The 17,338-nt window shown below is 42.3% G+C and overlaps 6 protein-coding genes across 8 annotated transcripts; 3 read left to right on the plus strand and 3 right to left on the minus strand.

The window, feature by feature from the left end:
• Positions 1–456: 456 nt before the first annotated feature.
• On the minus strand, positions 457–2,324 carry smim13 (small integral membrane protein 13). Its single transcript, XM_085901091.1, has 3 exons — positions 2,210–2,324; positions 1,873–1,980; positions 457–1,346 (listed from the first exon to the last, which is right to left on the minus strand). Exons 2-3 carry the CDS (start codon positions 1,946–1,948, stop codon positions 1,156–1,158), a joined length of 267 nt encoding a protein of 88 aa, XP_085757217.1. The 5' UTR covers positions 1,949–1,980; positions 2,210–2,324; the 3' UTR covers positions 457–1,155.
• A 600-nt stretch (positions 2,325–2,924) lies between these two features.
• Positions 2,925–4,323, minus strand: LOC147040914 (uncharacterized). The gene is made up of 7 exons (XM_085901090.1): positions 4,268–4,323; positions 4,055–4,207; positions 3,942–3,966; positions 3,703–3,751; positions 3,584–3,636; positions 3,284–3,373; positions 2,925–3,196 (listed from the first exon to the last, which is right to left on the minus strand). The coding sequence occupies exons 2-6, from the start codon at positions 4,162–4,164 to the stop codon at positions 3,287–3,289; spliced, it is 324 nt and encodes a 107-aa protein (XP_085757216.1). The 5' UTR covers positions 4,165–4,207; positions 4,268–4,323; the 3' UTR covers positions 2,925–3,196; positions 3,284–3,286.
• A 982-nt stretch (positions 4,324–5,305) lies between these two features.
• Positions 5,306–9,716, minus strand: zc3h12ab (zinc finger CCCH-type containing 12Ab). The gene is made up of 6 exons (XM_085901089.1): positions 9,533–9,716; positions 8,504–8,976; positions 7,284–7,423; positions 6,973–7,207; positions 6,790–6,890; positions 5,306–6,673 (listed from the first exon to the last, which is right to left on the minus strand). The coding sequence occupies exons 2-6, from the start codon at positions 8,860–8,862 to the stop codon at positions 5,967–5,969; spliced, it is 1,542 nt and encodes a 513-aa protein (XP_085757215.1). The 5' UTR covers positions 8,863–8,976; positions 9,533–9,716; the 3' UTR covers positions 5,306–5,966.
• A 499-nt stretch (positions 9,717–10,215) lies between these two features.
• On the plus strand, positions 10,216–12,269 carry oscp1a (organic solute carrier partner 1a). Its single transcript, XM_085900760.1, has 11 exons — positions 10,216–10,337; positions 10,419–10,448; positions 10,571–10,725; positions 10,795–10,962; positions 11,146–11,226; positions 11,296–11,399; positions 11,468–11,596; positions 11,669–11,711; positions 11,795–11,946; positions 12,021–12,078; positions 12,138–12,269. Exons 1-11 carry the CDS (start codon positions 10,226–10,228, stop codon positions 12,267–12,269), a joined length of 1,164 nt encoding a protein of 387 aa, XP_085756886.1. The 5' UTR covers positions 10,216–10,225.
• A 328-nt stretch (positions 12,270–12,597) lies between these two features.
• lsm10 (LSM10, U7 small nuclear RNA associated) lies at positions 12,598–13,471 on the plus strand. Its single transcript, XM_085901069.1, has 2 exons — positions 12,598–12,668; positions 13,008–13,471. The coding sequence occupies exon 2, from the start codon at positions 13,014–13,016 to the stop codon at positions 13,422–13,424; it is 411 nt and encodes a 136-aa protein (XP_085757195.1). The 5' UTR covers positions 12,598–12,668; positions 13,008–13,013; the 3' UTR covers positions 13,425–13,471.
• Positions 13,472–14,665: 1,194 nt separating this feature from the next.
• eva1bb (eva-1 homolog Bb (C. elegans)) lies at positions 14,666–17,334 on the plus strand. Of its 3 annotated transcripts, none has more exons than XM_085900762.1 (3): positions 14,666–14,954; positions 16,243–16,371; positions 16,463–17,334. In XM_085900762.1, exons 2-3 carry the CDS (start codon positions 16,305–16,307, stop codon positions 16,876–16,878), a joined length of 483 nt encoding a protein of 160 aa, XP_085756888.1. In that variant the 5' UTR covers positions 14,666–14,954; positions 16,243–16,304; the 3' UTR covers positions 16,879–17,334. The 3 variants fall into 3 exon arrangements, with proteins under 3 accessions (XP_085756888.1, XP_085756889.1, XP_085756887.1); XM_085900763.1 differs by lacking the exon at positions 14,666–14,954 and adding an exon at positions 15,017–15,440 and having other exon boundaries at positions 16,241–16,371; XM_085900761.1 differs by lacking the exon at positions 14,666–14,954 and having other exon boundaries at positions 15,017–16,371.
• Positions 17,335–17,338: the final 4 nt, after the last annotated feature.

Raw genomic sequence — 17,338 nt, forward strand, 5'->3', positions numbered from 1 at the left:
AGAAGAGCTGTCTTTGCTTCAAGGGGGGAGGGCCCCAGCTGCAGGTTCCAGACCACGCAGCCAAATTTGAAGGAGAGGAAGGATCAGAATGGCAAAGAATAGAACTGCAATAGGATGTTGTCTTGCAGGATGCACACCCTTATCAAGTGTGGTTTAATATGTGCATATTTGCACAATTGAGTGGTACTGGTGTGTTTATATGACACCAAAGCACATATTTTTCACGAGGAGTCAAATAAAATCGTGCCTACTGCCAAACATGTCACTTGATGAAGGAGATGCCGTCGTTCTCGCGTAAAATGCGTATGCACTATTGATTTCCTGTACAATGCTGCCACCTGGTGGGCTTTTTGTAAAATGCAGACGACAAACCTCACTAAAAAAACGTCAACTTTCTTCAGTGTATTTCAAAGCATTATGACCAAACAAAGTCCGCACTTGTAAGAGAAGAAACAATTCGATTATGAGGACTTTAATATAAAAAAATAATTGAAGACATTTGAGCAGAAAATAGGACTGAGCTCAACATGTTTGGTTTGAAGCGGCTGCCCCACAGAAAACAATAATCATCATCAATTAAAAGGTGCAAATTATTGATTCTACAGTTCACCTGGAAGGAAAGCAAAAGACAAATATTGACAAGGCCTTGCTCTGAGTTCATTTAGCCTGCTTGTAGACGGAATACAAAAAGGAGCTGACGTGATAAAAACAACAGACGCCATTTAGACTTGCCGCTAGTGCGGGCAGAGAGCGAGACGGGTCTGGACGCCACAAGGGCGGCCCAGTCTGCAGCAGGGAGCGTCCATTGGGAGCTCCGGGATGTCAGCTTGTGTTGTATGTAGCAGCATCAAAACACCACACGACTTAGTCAGTGTTCCTTGTCAAGTGCTCAAGTGTACATTGTGTGTGTATGTGCATTTGTATGCCACAGGGTTGACAACTTTTCATTTCATTGCAATTTAGGAAGGTGAAGAAGTCGACACAGGTTGTCTGCTTATTTACAAACACACTCCATTACCACCACATTTTTTTTAAATTAATAAAGAAGATTTGACATTAGGAAATGGATGGCGTTCCAAATGGCTTTCAAGTCTTCAACCGAATGTCAGTAGGAAAGATTTACGTTTAGTGTAAGGTGATGTGGTAAGAGGCGATCTACAAGGTGCTCTCCGGGAAGGCGACTCTTTGGCGTGCAGTCCCGGGACGGTTGCGTGCGGGGACGTCAGCGGCGCGTTCGTTCTCGCTTTCGGACGGCTGCGCTTGCGCCCGCGGGGCGGCTGCGTCCCCGATGAGCTCGCGCAGGAACTTGAACTTGGACAAGAAGAGCTGCCAGACCACATACCAACCTGAAAGGGAGATGGGCAACATCACAATGTAAGAGTTAGGCCATGATGTGCACTCGTGTTATATCGGTTTGTGAATCAGGAATGACCACCAGAGCATACATTTAGAAATATAAGGTGATATAAATAAATACTACCAACCACCCAAATGAAGAAAAGGTTGTTTTTATATTATTTGATATATTGACCTGTCACAATGACTGTAAACTTTTGAAATGCTGTCATGTAAGTGAAATGGATAATTATAAATGATCTAGACGTGCACTGAGGCAATGGAAATGTTAAATGGCATTCCATGCATGGTTCATGGCAGGATGACATTACTTTCAGTCGAAACTGACACACCACCACAAGATAAAAATAGACTTCTTGGGCGGCAAATAAACTTCTCTATGACTCTTAATCCTCATTGCAATTGGACACAATCATCTAAATGTGCATCAACAATGACGCACGTGGGCTTTACTGTAAGCCATCGGGTTATGCAAGTTAAAAATGAAGATCAAGATAATCGTCCTTCCAAACTTACCGCACAACATGAAGATAAGAACACAAAACAGCGTGGCCACAATGACCAGCAATGTGAGCCCGACACTTTGCCACATCTTAGCTGGACACTTGGTCTAGCGACGAGGAGCTTATTTTCCAAAGGCCACCATGGAAAAGACAGGAAAAAAACATAGAGCTGCAGGTTAGCTCCTTCGCACCGCTAGCCGATCGCTCTGAGAGACAAAAACAAAACTGCAGTGCATCGCAAACTCACTGTAGCCTGCTAGCATGTGGCTACTTCTGTTAGCTTTCGCGCAAACTACAGGCGCTTTCAAACAAGTTTTGGAGCCTAAGAGAGGCCGTAAAAATTATCTTACAGTAATCAAGCTCAGCATATTAGGGATCCGCGTAATTGAGCTACATAACTGCAGAATGTCTTCGTATTGCTCGCTCTTTAATGAGTAATTGTTTTGCGAGTGGACTGACATTGCGCCTGCGCCAAGCCGAATTGATTTGTGGGTAATGTAGTTACCAATAGTGTTGCCTCGTGAGTGAACGATTCGTTCAAAGAAACGACTCTTTTCAGCGAACGAGTGATCCGTTCTTTTTTCAGTTCATATGACTTCAACCAGTAGATGTCAGTCATGCGCATTGAAGCTGGTGCTACCACGCCGTAAAACAAAGCGAAGAAGAAAGTTGTGCATTTGCCAGAGGCGTTTTTGTGTGACTTGAATTGAGCTTTCTCGGCTACCGTACACAACCGCTTTAGCCATCAGTGACCTCTTCAGGTTGCTATCATTTGGGCTTTTGAGTAAGTAATGTCAACTTTTTCCAAGCTCTCGATTTTCTGTATGTATTTAAATACCTTCATGTAAACAATGACATGAAAGGAGAATATTTTTAAGTCGTTGTCAGTGGAAATTTGCTGGCTCTCGTGAAATAAGAGCTGAAGCGTTAGCTAGTACAGCCACAAGTAGTAGACTGTCAATCAATGGATAATCAAGGAAAGCGTTTTAGTTTTTCCACGTCCAAACGTGAAGACTGGAGGTTCCACGTCAGCTGCTGGTCGTTTATCTACATATCTCGAAAGGTAACTCCCCATTTTATTTATCTCTTAATCTTATATGGAAGCAGCCAGTTGCTGGTGCACAGGCAGAGCGCCTGAAATGTTGAAAAGTCTCTCCAGGGTGGATACCTGCACACAACACAAACGAGGGAGCCATCAAGCTGCCATTTACCACATTTTATTTGAGAGTCAACTCAAAATGGAGGCATCCTTGAGGAACCTCGGCATGGTTTTGTTAGGATTTTTCCTTTGGCCAGCAGGTGGCAGATTTTCCAAATGTATCCTTACTGGAAGTGATCTGCAGGAAGAGGGAGGCATAAAAAAAAAAAAAAGTAAAAGCAGGTAAGTGCTTTTAAACAATGCCAAGTTTGTAGTAAGTTGTCACCTGTCAGCACGTCGGACAAGAAGTTGATAATGCCATAGGTTTAAAACTTTGTAGATCCGTGCTGCAGAAACTAGGTCCTTTGGGTACCACCTAGTGGACAAAAGGAGGAAGAACAAGCTGAAATGTTTGACACGTGTGCGTGTCACCAGTGAGGAATGGAGGGCAGCGCCAGGCGTCTCTCCAACCACAGCTTGCTGTTCTGAAAGACACGGTAACGTTACAACCATTCTGCTTTTACATTTTCAGCCTAACAATCAAATTGATTAGTCTTGGTAACGTGTTGAGCAAAAGTAGACCTACCTGCAAGTGTCTCATGAAGCCATGCGAGGACTGCAAGGCGGCCATCTTGGACCCTGCAGACAAAAGAAAAACAAATGTTCGCTTTCGTCAATTTGATAAGATCCCTTGCTAATAAAAACATGTTTGCCAATTTGCAGTCAATTTGCTCCCTCTGTTCCAGATGCAGGCCTGTGGACAGAAATGAGAAGCAATTAAAAGCAGTCGATTGACTTTAAAACTTACAGAAATGATGGGGTCGTTTTGAAGATTGGTGGCACCCGCAGACAGAAAGCAGAAAATTAACACGAATGCATCGAAATACCCGTTTCAGTCATTCATTCTCTGGTGGCTTTATGCAAACGCCGCTTTGTCTACTTACCTTCGGCGTTGTCGTCCAGACGTTGCTAAATGTTTGTGCAAAAAAAAATGGTGTTAGTGCTCTTTCCACACGGTGCGTGCGTGCTTGAGTTTTCAAAATGGAGATGTACTTACCCACCGTTAAATGCTTCAATTGTTTGGTTGCACGCCAAATAGATGCGTTTTGGTGCTCGTTGTAGATGTTCACTGCTAACGCTAGCTTCTGCAAACTTTTTAGCTTGCATGCTTGCAAGATGGAAGCACGCTCGCCCTAAGTGCAAATTGACGCTGAAAGAAAGAAAGAAAAAGCAGTTAGTTTGAAAAGGTTAACAAAAGTTGAACACATACCTTGTCACTTTTAAACGCTGCGCAGCAGGTGGACCAGAGCAGCGTGGCACTTGCTGTCAGAGGAAAGGGAATGAATGAGCGTCGCGGTCATGACGCATTTTATAGTCTTTTTGTGATGACGTCATCAGGATTAAAAAAAAATAATAACAAGCTATCTAAGTGAACACCTTGGAGAGACCCGGTCTCGAACCAGCACTGCAATCTTCGGAGACAATGATGTTAACCTCTCGACCATTGCTTGGTGACAATTCATCAGAGAATTGTTTGTATTATCCCAAATTATAGTTATCCAGGAAAGGTTCAGAGTAACTTTCAATTACAAACATTTGACTCTTCGATGTAAGATCTCGGATGGACGAATGGGTTATAGCTTTTCCCTTGCGTTTGGGAGAGGCGGGTTCGAATCTTATGTGTCGCTCTATTTAATTTGCAAAAGCTGCAAATAGCTAGACTCGAACTCGAAGTTGCTGGACACCAACCCAAGTCATAAACCATTCAGCCATTTTGGCGCTGAAGTTTTCGGAGGTTTGTTATGTATTCATAGTATATGTTTTAAGAAATAGATAAGATGACTAAACCACGGCTATGCTTCAGAACACTCAATAGTGTAGTACGTAAAGCGTTTGCCTTGTGTTCGGGAGAACCGATTTCGAGTCTTACACTATGTAAACTTTAACTAATGTCTGCTACGTGTGGGGCTCGAACCGTGATCTCCCGATCACTGGGTAAAGTCAAGAACCATTTTGCCAGCGAAACTCGGCCATTTTATAGTAGTTCATTGTACATATGAAATGTGTATATGAAAGACATTATGTCTGGTCGAAAAGGAAAAATGGACGTTCATTTTACCCTGGGTTACATAGGAGTGAATGGGGGCACTGCCATCTTGCGGTAGCTTGGCGTCATTACTTGAACCGCTTCATAAAGCATGAACCGCAATCTTACACTATGCAAACTTTAGTTCAAAATCTGCTTTCTGTAGGGCTCGAAACATGCTCTCCCGATCACCGAGTAAAGTTATAAACCAGTCTTCCATTTTGCCGGGGGATATTCGGCTTTTTTATTAGGTAGTGTATAGTACATAAAGGAAAAAAAAAAACCTGGGGGGATTAACTTGTTTTGAAATTAGCATCCACTTGATTTGTAATTCACACAAACAAGAGGCGTGAAGATCCTCCTCCTGTGCAGTATTTGCATAATGTCCAGGTACAAGCAGAGAGAGCCATTTTTGTGTCCAAAAAAAAAAAAAAGTTTTCAGTACGAGCTCATCTTGTGCAACAAAGGTTAAATCTGACGCAATTGAAGGGCAGGGCGTTTGAAACTTGTCCCATTTGAAATCGCTTTTATTTTTCCAGCACCGAGGAACTAAAATAGACGTGTCAATTATACTTGTGTCCCATTCATAAAGGAAAACATTGTTTACTGTAACATACAGTGAACCTCTGCATCTTTGCAGAACAATATTTGCAAATTTACATTTTTACCTTTGTGCCAAGTGAATGGAGATGTTTCTACAAAAGTAGTCATCTGTCACTGTCTTGTCTCACTGTATTGTGGAAAGGACATGAGGAGTTTCATTTGGACAAAAATAGCACTCTGACGCAATCTTATGGCATCATAAGACAGTTTTTGGGTGGGTGAAATATTCACAGATATCCCAAAATTTCAACAAAAGACACCACAATACAAAAGTACACACCTAACAGTTTCTTATCTTATTGTGACTCTGCATCATGATGATCTCGGCAGCCAACATCTGAGGGTCCACCACAAGCGGAAACATGTTCATGGCCCCGTCCACCAAGTCGGCACTGAAGATAGCGAGGAGCTTCGTACGTGTGGCCTTCCTCTCCTCCCCGTAGGCCGTCTGCCATGGCGAGTCCGCGGGCGTCACGCCGACGCTGTGACGGAGATGCTGGTCTTGAAACGTTGGCCAAGAGGCCGAGTCGTGTAGACAGCAGCGGCTCGGTGCGCTCCGAAGATGGGAACTCGGCATGGAATGGGAACTACCAGATGTTGCTCCGTACTGGCCGTGACAGTAAGCCTGTTGAGCCTCCGCCGATTGACTCTCTATAGAACCGATCCCAGAGTCCAGCTGCTTATGAGAGCCGTGATCAGAAGAACCCAAACTGCTCTTCCCCTTTTTACACGAGGCCTTCTGCCTCAAACAGTGAGTCGCTTTGTCGTTTTTCAAGGAGCCTTTCTCAAGTCCCAGAGTTAATTTCCTTGCCGCATCTTCGACTAACGAGCAGCTCTGGCCGGGGACGGGACTTCTGACGGACGATTTGGGAGCGGCGGGGGCGAGTTTTGCGTTCTCTCGAAGTTCATCTGCGAGCAAGCAATTGGATTGCTTGGCTCGCCCAGGGTGGAGGTATTTGCATTTGAGTCCGTAAGTACATTTCTTTCCTGTTAGATGAATGAACACAATGGAGGGTTGCTTTCAAAACATTTGAATTTGGTTACTTATAGAAAATATAAACGAGGAAAAAAAATAATAAAATAAAATAACAACTTTTACTCACCGTAAGGACACGGAAGTTTTTGGGGAGTCTTCGGAGACCATCGCAAGAAGTTGTCCAGGTTGGGACCGTCTCGGCCAAGTGGGTCATCGGGAACCATGAACCTGTTATCATTAATGTCATATTTTTGAAGTTCACCTGATAAATGATTTATTTATTTTTTTTCCTGGCTAGCTAAGAACTCACTTGTCATTCACGAAGGAGTACATGAGCAGCCTCTCCTCGATGCAAGCCTTCCACTCGGGCTTGTCCATCTGCAGGTCACGGTAGACGTCGTTGGACACGATGACGCCGCCGGTGTCGAAGGCCAGCTGAACGATGAACTTGTCGTCGTTGCAGACCACCCGCTTGTGCCCCACCCGGCGTGACGGCGTGAACGTCAGGTACTTCTTCTTTTCCAGATCCGCTAGAATTTTCTGATCTGCCGAGCAAACAAAGTGAGTTCGTCAAGTTGTCGGACCAATTCGACGGTCAACATCTTGCAGAACATCTCGTACCTGAGATGGGAACATCGGGTCTGGGTTGTTCTTTCCTCCAGGATGGAACAAACACGGTGATGGTGGTGTGGCCTCGCTTCAAAAAGAAATCCACTGCCAACTGGATTCCCATGCAAGAGAACACTTCCTTGTTCCCGTGGCTGATTGAGATAAAACATTTTGTTCAGAGAAACACTTGGCAGTTTAGTCACACCACACCTTTAGAATAAATCCAGTGCATTATCGGATTATCATTTTTATGCTAACGTGGGAAGAGTTCAAGATAAGAAAAAAAAAAAGTAGCCAGTGGCAAACCCTGATTTCAACCCCAATAAAAATAAAATAAAAATGATAAAGTACAAGATTGTTATTTTTGAATATTAAAACACACTTTACAACATTTGTTGGGTTTTTTTTGGGGGGGGGGGGGTCTGGAACGGATTAACAGCATTTTCATTTATTTCAATAGGAAAAGATGATTTGGATGTGTTCTGAGTTGCAACGATGGTAACACAACAAATATTCTACTACTATGTAAATCCTTCAAAGTATCTGGGTTGAGCCCAAAATCAGTGGTCTGGCATGGATAACTACACACATAAAACATCTTTCTGGATCACATTTTTTTCTTTTTTAAAACATCAGCACACAGAAAAACTTTGAGCTTATTGGCCAGACAGTAAAATGCAGTCAGGCTGGTTCCGGGAAAATCTGATTTGCATATTCAAGGTGCAAGTCCCTTACGTGCACCGACATGCCTGACACACACCCATGCGTGAACATCCTCCAAATGGGGAAAATGAAAGGTGAGCACGTACTCAGCCGTCATTCCTGAAGTCTCGTATATGCAAAACATTGGTGAACTTTCAGAACTGGATGAAACACTCCTGCTTTCAAGATTTTTCAAGGAAAGGATTTGCAACGATATGCTCAATCCTTCAATCAATGATTGTTTTGTACACAACTGCCATGACTACATTTGAACAACATACTTAGCATTAGAATTGATGTCGATTACTCATTACATGACCACAAAGGTTTGGCGTGTGAGAGTGTCTGTAAAAAAAAAAAAAAAAAAGTTCAAACTCTTCAGATAATGAGAGCATGAAAACGTTCGTACATTTTGTTCACTTCTTGACTGCATTTGGATTTGAAAATAACCACTGGAATGCACCTTTGCAAAACTATTAAATAAATAAATAAATAAATAAATAAATAAATAAATAAATAAGAGTTCTCACCTCATGGCTACGTTGCTCCCGTCTATGACAATGGGCCTCAGAGCATTGTCGTCATCATCGCTGCCCCCTTTTTGAGAAGCAAACAGCAAGTTGTGGGGTTCCGCGGCCAGGTTGTCATCTTTAGTAAGCGGCACCGCCAAGGTGGTCACGAGCCCCTGCTGGGCCCTCAGGTCAGCTCTCATCCGTACCAGCTCTCCGAGAACTTGATTTCGATCCGTGTTGGGGCCGTACTTCTTGAGCACGGCCTTGACCTGCGGCGTGGAGTAACCTAACTTATGGAAGAAGTCCAGCTGGGCCTCAAGGTGGCCACGGCTCAGAGAAGACTCAGGCTGGTCTGGAGAAAACCCAGTGGGCTCCATCGTGTTACTGATTGATCAAATGCGCCATGGAGGACAATTGCTCTGTGACTAGTGGGGAGGGGAGTCCACGGATGTCATTTAAATGTTCATCCTCTCTTCCTGTTTATCTTCCACCTGTTTAAAAAACATAGCAGAATAGTTATTTTTCAATACAAGTAGATTTCAAATCATTTTCATGATCTAATCAGAGACATGCAGGGAGAATATTTCAATGATAACCACACTAAGTTTTAAAAACAAACAAAAGCAGCAAATATGTATTGGAATAAGTTTTGATGCTGAAGAAATATATTGCAATATTCATACCAACTTTCTGTACCTGTATCAGTTGATTTTAAATGGACGAATGACTTTGAATTACTTTCGGCAGTTTGTCAACAAAAAGTCATGCGTGTCATCTGCAGACACAAATTTTAAAAATTGGGGTCAAATTGAACTCGAGGAAATAAAATGGTTTACGTAACAGTGCCAACATTTGCAATCTATTCTTCTTTTTAAATTTGATTACAGATCTAGGCAAGTGTACCGAATGAATTCTGTTTACAAACAACTAACTCGATCATGGATACGATAAAAAAGGGAATCGTGCGGAAAAAGCGTCACTTTTTCAGATAACCAGAACATCGATCGACACCTGCAGACACATTCTTCAATGAAAAGACGCACTAACCTTATGAAGCTTTGCAGCTTCTCCAGGTCAAACGTCGAGATTTCCTTCCCGTGAGAACCAAAGTGTTCATTTGCTTTCAGATGATAAGATAGATCGTGAAGGGAACGAACGCTCGGTGTGCTTTCGTCCCAAATCTTTTTGCCGTCAACTTGCTTGACTGATCTCTGCAACCAGATTGTGCTCTTTACTGCTCTCTGCCGACAAGATAGAGAATTACATCTTGGCATAATATAGACCTGGTTAGGCGATGTTTGAAATTCATTATGCAGATGTATTACAAACATGGTAAGACGCTTTCATAAGTTTAATTCAAACACAACTTTAATTTAAAAAAAAAAATGGTTTACTAAAAATAGAACGCACTCTCTGTGCAGAATGAATTTATATACTTGAACTTGATATATGGAATTGTGCAACAAAGACCTCTTAGAAGCTGTCACCATTTGCCAAATTTCTCCCAACAGTCTAAGTGCATTAGGCCCTATCCAGTATATGTCATCATTGCACAGCAGCCAATGAGGATGAGCCTAGCTGTGGCTGATCCTCATCCTGACCACCTGTCACATCTTAAGGTTTTCTGCAGAGGCATGCTTGGATAAGAGCATGGAAAAATCAACCTGCTCCAGGAAACATTTTCTTTAAAAAGACACCACCGTCCGGGTAGTTGCATTGTCTTTCGAGGAATTTTGCAGAATGTCTATGAGAACGCTTCCCTTGGTTTTTATTAACCTCGGAGGCGAGATGCTTTATATACTGGACCAACGTCTGCACGCTCAGAACACCTCTGAGGACAATTCGGAGAAAGGTAGGTCGGAATCTTTTACCTCTGTTTCTGTCAAGAAGTATGCAAAACTTATATTTATTTTTTTTCTTTGGATAACTGCAGGAGCGTGGTCTGAAAATGACAGAAAACGAGGTCTGTAATTTGTGCTCTGCATTTATACTCTTTTGAAAATTCACCACAAAGTACTTTAGCAATTCTATTTTCAAATATTTCCCGGGTGTGAGACTCAACATATGATCCCCCTGTGTTGACAGTGATGAACGACATTGTGGGGACCATGTTCAGCAAAGCCTTCATGGATGAACTTCTGAAACCTCAGCTGCTTTATTCACACAGGACAATGAAAGTCATCCTAACTCGCTTGGCGCACGTCTCTATTATGAAGTTGAACATAGTCAGCATGGAGAAGGTAACAAAAAATCAAAACTATACACACACTTGGTATATTATTATTATTTTCTTGTCAATTTTCAAACAGCTCTATGATCTGATACTCATGGCCTTCAAGTATCAAGTCTTCCAGTGTCCGCGCCCAAAGGACCTGTTGCTCATCTCATACAATCACATCGACAACATCAGGGAATATGTCAAAGACACTCCTGCCGTTGTAAACAAAGTGGATGAGACTCACAGAAAAATTATTGAGGTAGCCCGCATCCAGTCAATAGTCCAGAATCCGCTAAATCCAGAATAGGTGAAACTTTTTCAAACAAATTGTATTTCTGCCTGTTGTCACCCTTTTTTTTTTTTTTAAATTAGAGGTCAAGTGTGCTCGCTTCAAGTTTCCTGTTTACTGTGTACATTGGGGACATTTTTCTTTTCACTGTAGACATACTCATCTATGACGGCAGGTGAATTCCAGCTTCTCCGCCAAACGCTACTCACATTCTTACAGGACGCGCACATCCGCGTGAGTGCCTTTGCTAGTAATTCAACGCTGTATACAAGTGAAATGAAAACACAGTGTTTTCTCATTCAGGTGTCCATTTTCCTCCAAAATAAAATCCAAAATCCCAACGGACGTTTCGCCTTGACGACATCCGGCCCAGTGCCTCACGGAATGGACGTTCCTGGGGTCATTAGGTGACAACCGATTGTGTTACTGAAAAGGTGATCCCAAAAATATCATCATCTCCATCGTGTCTTTGTAGGATATTTGACAGAAAGGGACGGGAAATGCGACAAAGTCGTTTCCAATCGGGAGGAAGTTACAGTCGTCCTATAAAAGACGCATCGTTTGGCCTACATGGAAACCGAGTCATCAAACTGGGCATGAACATGTTGTGCACCTTTTATTTTTTTAGATCAATTTTTTTAGATACAAGCTAACACTTTTTTTTGCTACTTTAAAGGTATAGTGTAAATCCTGGAGGAGAATCATCCAAAGGTCCCTCAGTGAAGGTATTGTTGCAGTAAAACTCCAAAACCGTTTTTTATGGCTGTTATAAAAACTCAAATGGCATGTTTTGGTGCTGAAGAACCTAGAAGATGCTTCTCCCAACCCGATGGCTAAAGAAGAACTCAATCTACTGGCCCGCCTGATGGGCACGGTTGAGATTGAGAACGTGTCTGGTTCTGAAACTGGATTTCAGATCAATCTGCTCGCCGCTGTTCAAGAAGACCATGAGGGGTATTTGATTTATTTCTGCAGCTGTTATGTTTAGCATGATGCTTTTGTTTAATTTACTGTGTAATTTACAATAGGGGAGCTTCAGGAGGAGCCGAGGAGTCGTTTGAAGTGATGAATATACAAGCTCTGCAGGTAAATGGGCACATGTGTTTCTGGAAATGACATATGATTGAAATATTGTTCTATTGCAGGATGAAAATTCCTCAACTCAACTGGCTCAAATTGCCAGACTTTTTGTAGAACAAGACAAGACCCCAGAAAATGTCAACAGCGACAAGGGAGATGACCTGCTGGCTATGATGGATGACCTTGAACCCTTGTGACATAATTCTTGATTATTATTATTATTATTATTATTATTATTATTATTATTATTATAAATCACTCACATCTTCTATGTACTCTAAAAAAATAAAAAAAACATTGTAAATTATTTCAAAACAGTTGTAATTAATTTATTGCAGTTCACTATATTTTTTGAAACGCTTAATAAAATATTTGTTCATGATTATTCCTCTTTTGGACTACTTTTTTTGGAAAATATAATAGCCAAGAATTGTGAATTTTCCCAAATCCGGCAGGGGGCAGTGTTGCTATTCAAACAGCTGTATCTGCTGTAAAATGGGGCAATCCGTTTCTCTCCCTGTTACCCGGAAGTGTTCGGCATTCTTCCGCGAAGGCTTTTTCAAAATGTGTCATTTTCAAATGGATTAAAACCTAAGGTAATATTTCCATGTTGGGATATGCATAGCTCGATCTCTCAAAAGTTTTCTTTGTAGTTGTGTTTCTTGTTGCATGTTTTTAATCAAAGTTACTGGAATAACACATTATTGCAATGGTTCCAATAAAACGGTACTAACAAAAAAATTAGATCTCCATTATTGCGATTGTGAACAATTGTTTTAGAAAAAAGAGATGCAGCTTCAAATTATATAAAATAATTATTGCAAGAAGTGCGTTTTGAACATTAACATCGTGTTTAAATAGAAGGGAAAATATATTTAAATGAATGTATGACACACATTTCTGTCCCAGTTTGCTCACCTTGAGGTTTCTTGCAGGAAGCCATGGAGTCCGAGAAATCTGAGAGCCCGCTGTCAAGCCAAGTGGAGAACTTCAGCTCCATCCGGGAGCGTACCATCGCAGAGAACAGCATGGTGGTGCTTCTCCAGGGCCTGCGGGGTGAGGTGACCACAGTGGACCTGAGGAACGAGAGCACTGCACGGGGCCGGGTGGTCAACGTGGACGCGTTCATGAACGTACGCCTGGAGGAGGTGCTCTACCGGGACAGCAAAGGTCGCCACACTCACCTGCAGGATCTCTTCATCACCGGTCGAAACATCCGATACGTTCATATCCCTGACCACATGGACATCATGAAGACTATTCAGGGTCAGCTGGCCAAGATCCACCGTGTCCGCAATTTTGGAAAAGAGGGAGGAGGCAGGAAGGAGTATGCCAAGAAGAAGACGAATTAAATGAGCTGTCTTTTGAGTTTATTTCGAATCTAATAAAGCTTTATGATATTGAATAATGGATGATTTCGTTTTATGAAGCGTGGTGGTGGCAGAATCATAAACAAGGGCTGCTTTTTTTTTTTTTTTTTAGCTGGAACATTTTGGTGTACCATAGAAATAAATGTGAAACACGAGTCAAAAATATAAACATCGACTTCCTGCAGGTACATTTAATCCAAAGTAGGAAAGCAAACTTTTCCCATTAAAGCACAAAAGCCCTTTGTTAATACAAATTTCCAAATATTCCAATGAAGACAACGGACGATGGGTGTGTCCACTATTTGCTCATGCGCCACAGACTCCATCCAACAATTAGTCAGCGCCCGTACATGGAGGAAAACATTCGTCCAGGACACGGGATGGGGCCAGTGAAAGGAAGAGAATGTTTCCCTTAATAGCAAAACTACTGGTCCCAGTGTCCTCCCAATGAATGAGAATTTGAGGAATTTGCAAGAAGGGCGATGTTATTCTTGCCGGGTGTCAGGAAGAGGGCAGGCCTGACAAAACACACATGCAGCTGGGACATATCAAGCCACGATGGAAGGATGTCATTTCAAACTTCAATCAAGAGGCGTTATGCCTCAGAACTTTCGGAATGTCCCTCAGATGAATCATTGGCTTTTATTCTCCTGGCTAACCTTGAGATTGTACGAGTGACAACGGGCCACATAATGAACACTTACGGTTTGATGCCGGACCACATCAACCACAATGCTAAACTCAGAATAGAACGTGACACTGACTCAGTCGCGTAAACAATCATTTTACAATACACAGACTCCTCAACACAGGAACTGCTGTTGACCACGGCTCACATCCAGCCACTCACACATAGAATGTTAGAATCCAAAAAATACCTCAAGTGTGAATCATCACAAACTCCAAAAGTATTCTATTTTGGAGCTATAATTAAGATCCCTTCCGGAGTACATGTTGAAAATCATTTTAATCAAACAACACCACCTGTTCGCCTGAGCTATAATGTATCCTGGGACGGCACCGATTAATTTTTTTCCCCCTCCCTTCCTCGATTGAAATACAAAGGGCTCAATTAATCCACGAGTCCCCCGCGAGAGTCAGCAGCAAGGAAGCAAAGGGCCGTGTGCCCAAAACAGTCGACAAGCTATTTCCTGTTCCACCCTCCTGGCTCTCCAAATGAACAGACCTGCGGTGTGTTTTGCAAGCAGCAGTGAGTGGACACATCACCTCACTGTGAAGAGCAACTTGGAAGAGACTGTGCTTTGCTTTCCCTTATACCTGCACTGGAGCTCATTTGGAAGGACCTTAGATTCTTCAGGAATCTAAATAGAAGGGTGTCCTCCCACTCAAGATGAGTGGGAGTGGATGTTAGAACTCCAGGAGCGGCAACATCATCTTTCTCCTGACGGCGTCTCACTGCTTTCCTGTGGACGACCTAATGACATGTCACTCTTCACACGTGTGGACTTGGATATCTTCACTGGATATTTAGTAGGAGTGCCCTGACGCATGGTGAGTGATCCACTGAAGCAGGAATATTAATTCAAATCTTACAAGGACATACAGATTTTTTTTTCCAGCAATTTTGCCTTGCTAAATTTATGTAAAAAAAAAAAAAAGTTTATTTTCTATAGTGCTTGTCCACATTGTGGTTCTCAACAAGTTAGTATATATTAACTATATTTAGTCATTAGCATTTACAGGGTTAAGTCTTTTATGATGCTTCCTTTGAGGTTTTATTTGCTTTTAAAATTGCCTAGGGGCGGGGGGGCGAGATCAAATAAGTCCCTTACCCCTGTTTTAGGTAATTAACCAACATCATGAACAATTTTCTTCACAAAGTAGTCAGTTCCTCATTAGTGCAACAACAGTTGTTTAAAGGCAGCTAAGACAGCAACGTATTTGGTCCATTGTTGAAGACCACATTGATTGCTTGTTGTCAGAGCCTCCAGCTTTCATCTTAAATGGGATTATCCGGGCAGGAAATGTTGAGCCAGAGTAGGTTTTTATGAGGTCACAGCTGCCGAGGTTAAGTCATTTTTATTTGTCTGCCCAACGCTGTATAAAAATGGACATTTGTCCTCGTCTGGTATTTCTGTAAAGTGTTTCCTGCCCGGATGACCACAAACCCCGCTTGTTTGTGCCATTCGGCTTAAAAATACACTTGTTGATGGGATAACAAAAATCTGGAGATGATTTTGAAACTGATTTCAGTTCTGGTTTGATAATGCCATTCCAGAAGACTGTAATCAGGCAAAGTTTTTGTGGGGGTCTGCCAAGAGTCATTAGGATAAAGATCAGGGTGGATGAGTGAGTCGAGCAACTGGAACAAGGGGTCGAATTTTCTTCTCCCTGGAGAGAAAGCACAAGAGGGAAAACTTTTTAGCTCCCATGTATGTTGTTATTTTAATGACGGGGGGGGCAGACTGTTTAGTGATGGCGGGATTTACATTATCATCAATTTGTTACAAAAAGCAGTTGCTGGGGGAAAAAAAAAAAAGTCTCAGTCAGCAGATAAAATCCACAACCAAAATATAGAAGAAAAAAAACTTGAGAGCCAAAAATGTCACTGTTGCTGTGTGAAACAAGAGTCGAAGTGTAGCTGTTTGACACAGGAAACTGGAAATGAGTCCCCTCAGGCGCTGATGTCATAAATATAAACATCCCCATTAGTTAAGGCCCATGTCGTTGTTGAAAGTCAAACATAAACAAAATAGCTTCTGGAATGTCTGCAGTAATACCGGTTAAAAAGTTTGTGAACTTCTGTTCGCGTGTGATTTTTTTTTTTATCTGACAAGAGTCTCCGGAGTTTAAAGGAAAGCCAGACCCTGGAGATGCTAGAAACTTGTTAAATAAATCAAGATGGAGCCTATTAGGAAAGACATGGAGCTGCTCAGTAACAGCATGGCGACGTATGCGCACATCAGAGGTAAGAAGATCTCAGGGAACGAAAAAAAAAAAAAAAAAGAATCGACTCAAACTGGCATGATTGGACTCCATGTTGTACCTTGTCCATCCAGCCAACCCGGAGAGCTTCGCCCTCTACTTCATGATGGGCGTCTGTTTCGGCCTTCTCATGGCGCTGTGCCTCCTGGTGACCGGCATCACCTGTAGGTCACGTCGCCGTGTCAGCAGGCCTGCTCCGTCCCCCGAGAGGAGGCAGCTGAAGGAATCCAGCGAAGAGGAAGAGGATGAGAGCATAGCGGAGGAAGAGGAGGAAGGGAGCCAGAAAATGACTCTAGTGCCCATGGATGAGCGGAGCACGCAGTCCATCGGAACTCTGAAGAGCGTCGACGTGTTCGCCTCGGTCGAGGAGCTGGAGAAGGCTCGGCGTCTGGAGGAGAGGGAGCGCATCATCAGGGAGATATGGAGGAACGGACAGCCCGACATCCTGGTCACCGGGACAGGAACTATTGGACGAGTTCATTACCACTAGTGTCCCAAACATCTGCAAACACTTTTTTGTTGTTGATTTTAATGTATTTTATCATTGAGTATTATTTTGTATCTTAACATTTAACTGTTATCAGAAATTAACACTTAGCCAGCGCAGCTCTGCTTACCTTTTGTGTAGTCACTTGAAAGTGGATGTGGATCTTCACCAACTCAATGTGATATGACAGGAAACTCAGGCATTTGTTGTTGAAATGTATATTCGCATCTAAGATCTTGCTTGGAATCCAAACTGGAAATAAAGGTCATTTTCCAAAACAATGAAGTCAACTTGAGGGAAATCGGCTATAATAATTCATTAAGTTTGAAAAGTCCTGAGTATCCCCTTATAAAAGAAAATAAAGGATAAAGTGGGCCAATAAACATTTAGTTAAGAGCACAACTTTTCTGTCGAGTTACATTTATTCCAGCAGACTTCCTTCCAGAAGAAAAAAAAAGTTTTC

The sequence above is a fragment of the Syngnathus leptorhynchus genome, chromosome 20, assembly GCF_054491065.1.
Source record: "Syngnathus leptorhynchus isolate UIUO chromosome 20, UIUO_Slep, whole genome shotgun sequence".
In the NCBI taxonomy this organism is placed as follows: Eukaryota; Metazoa; Chordata; class Actinopteri; order Syngnathiformes; family Syngnathidae; genus Syngnathus; species Syngnathus leptorhynchus.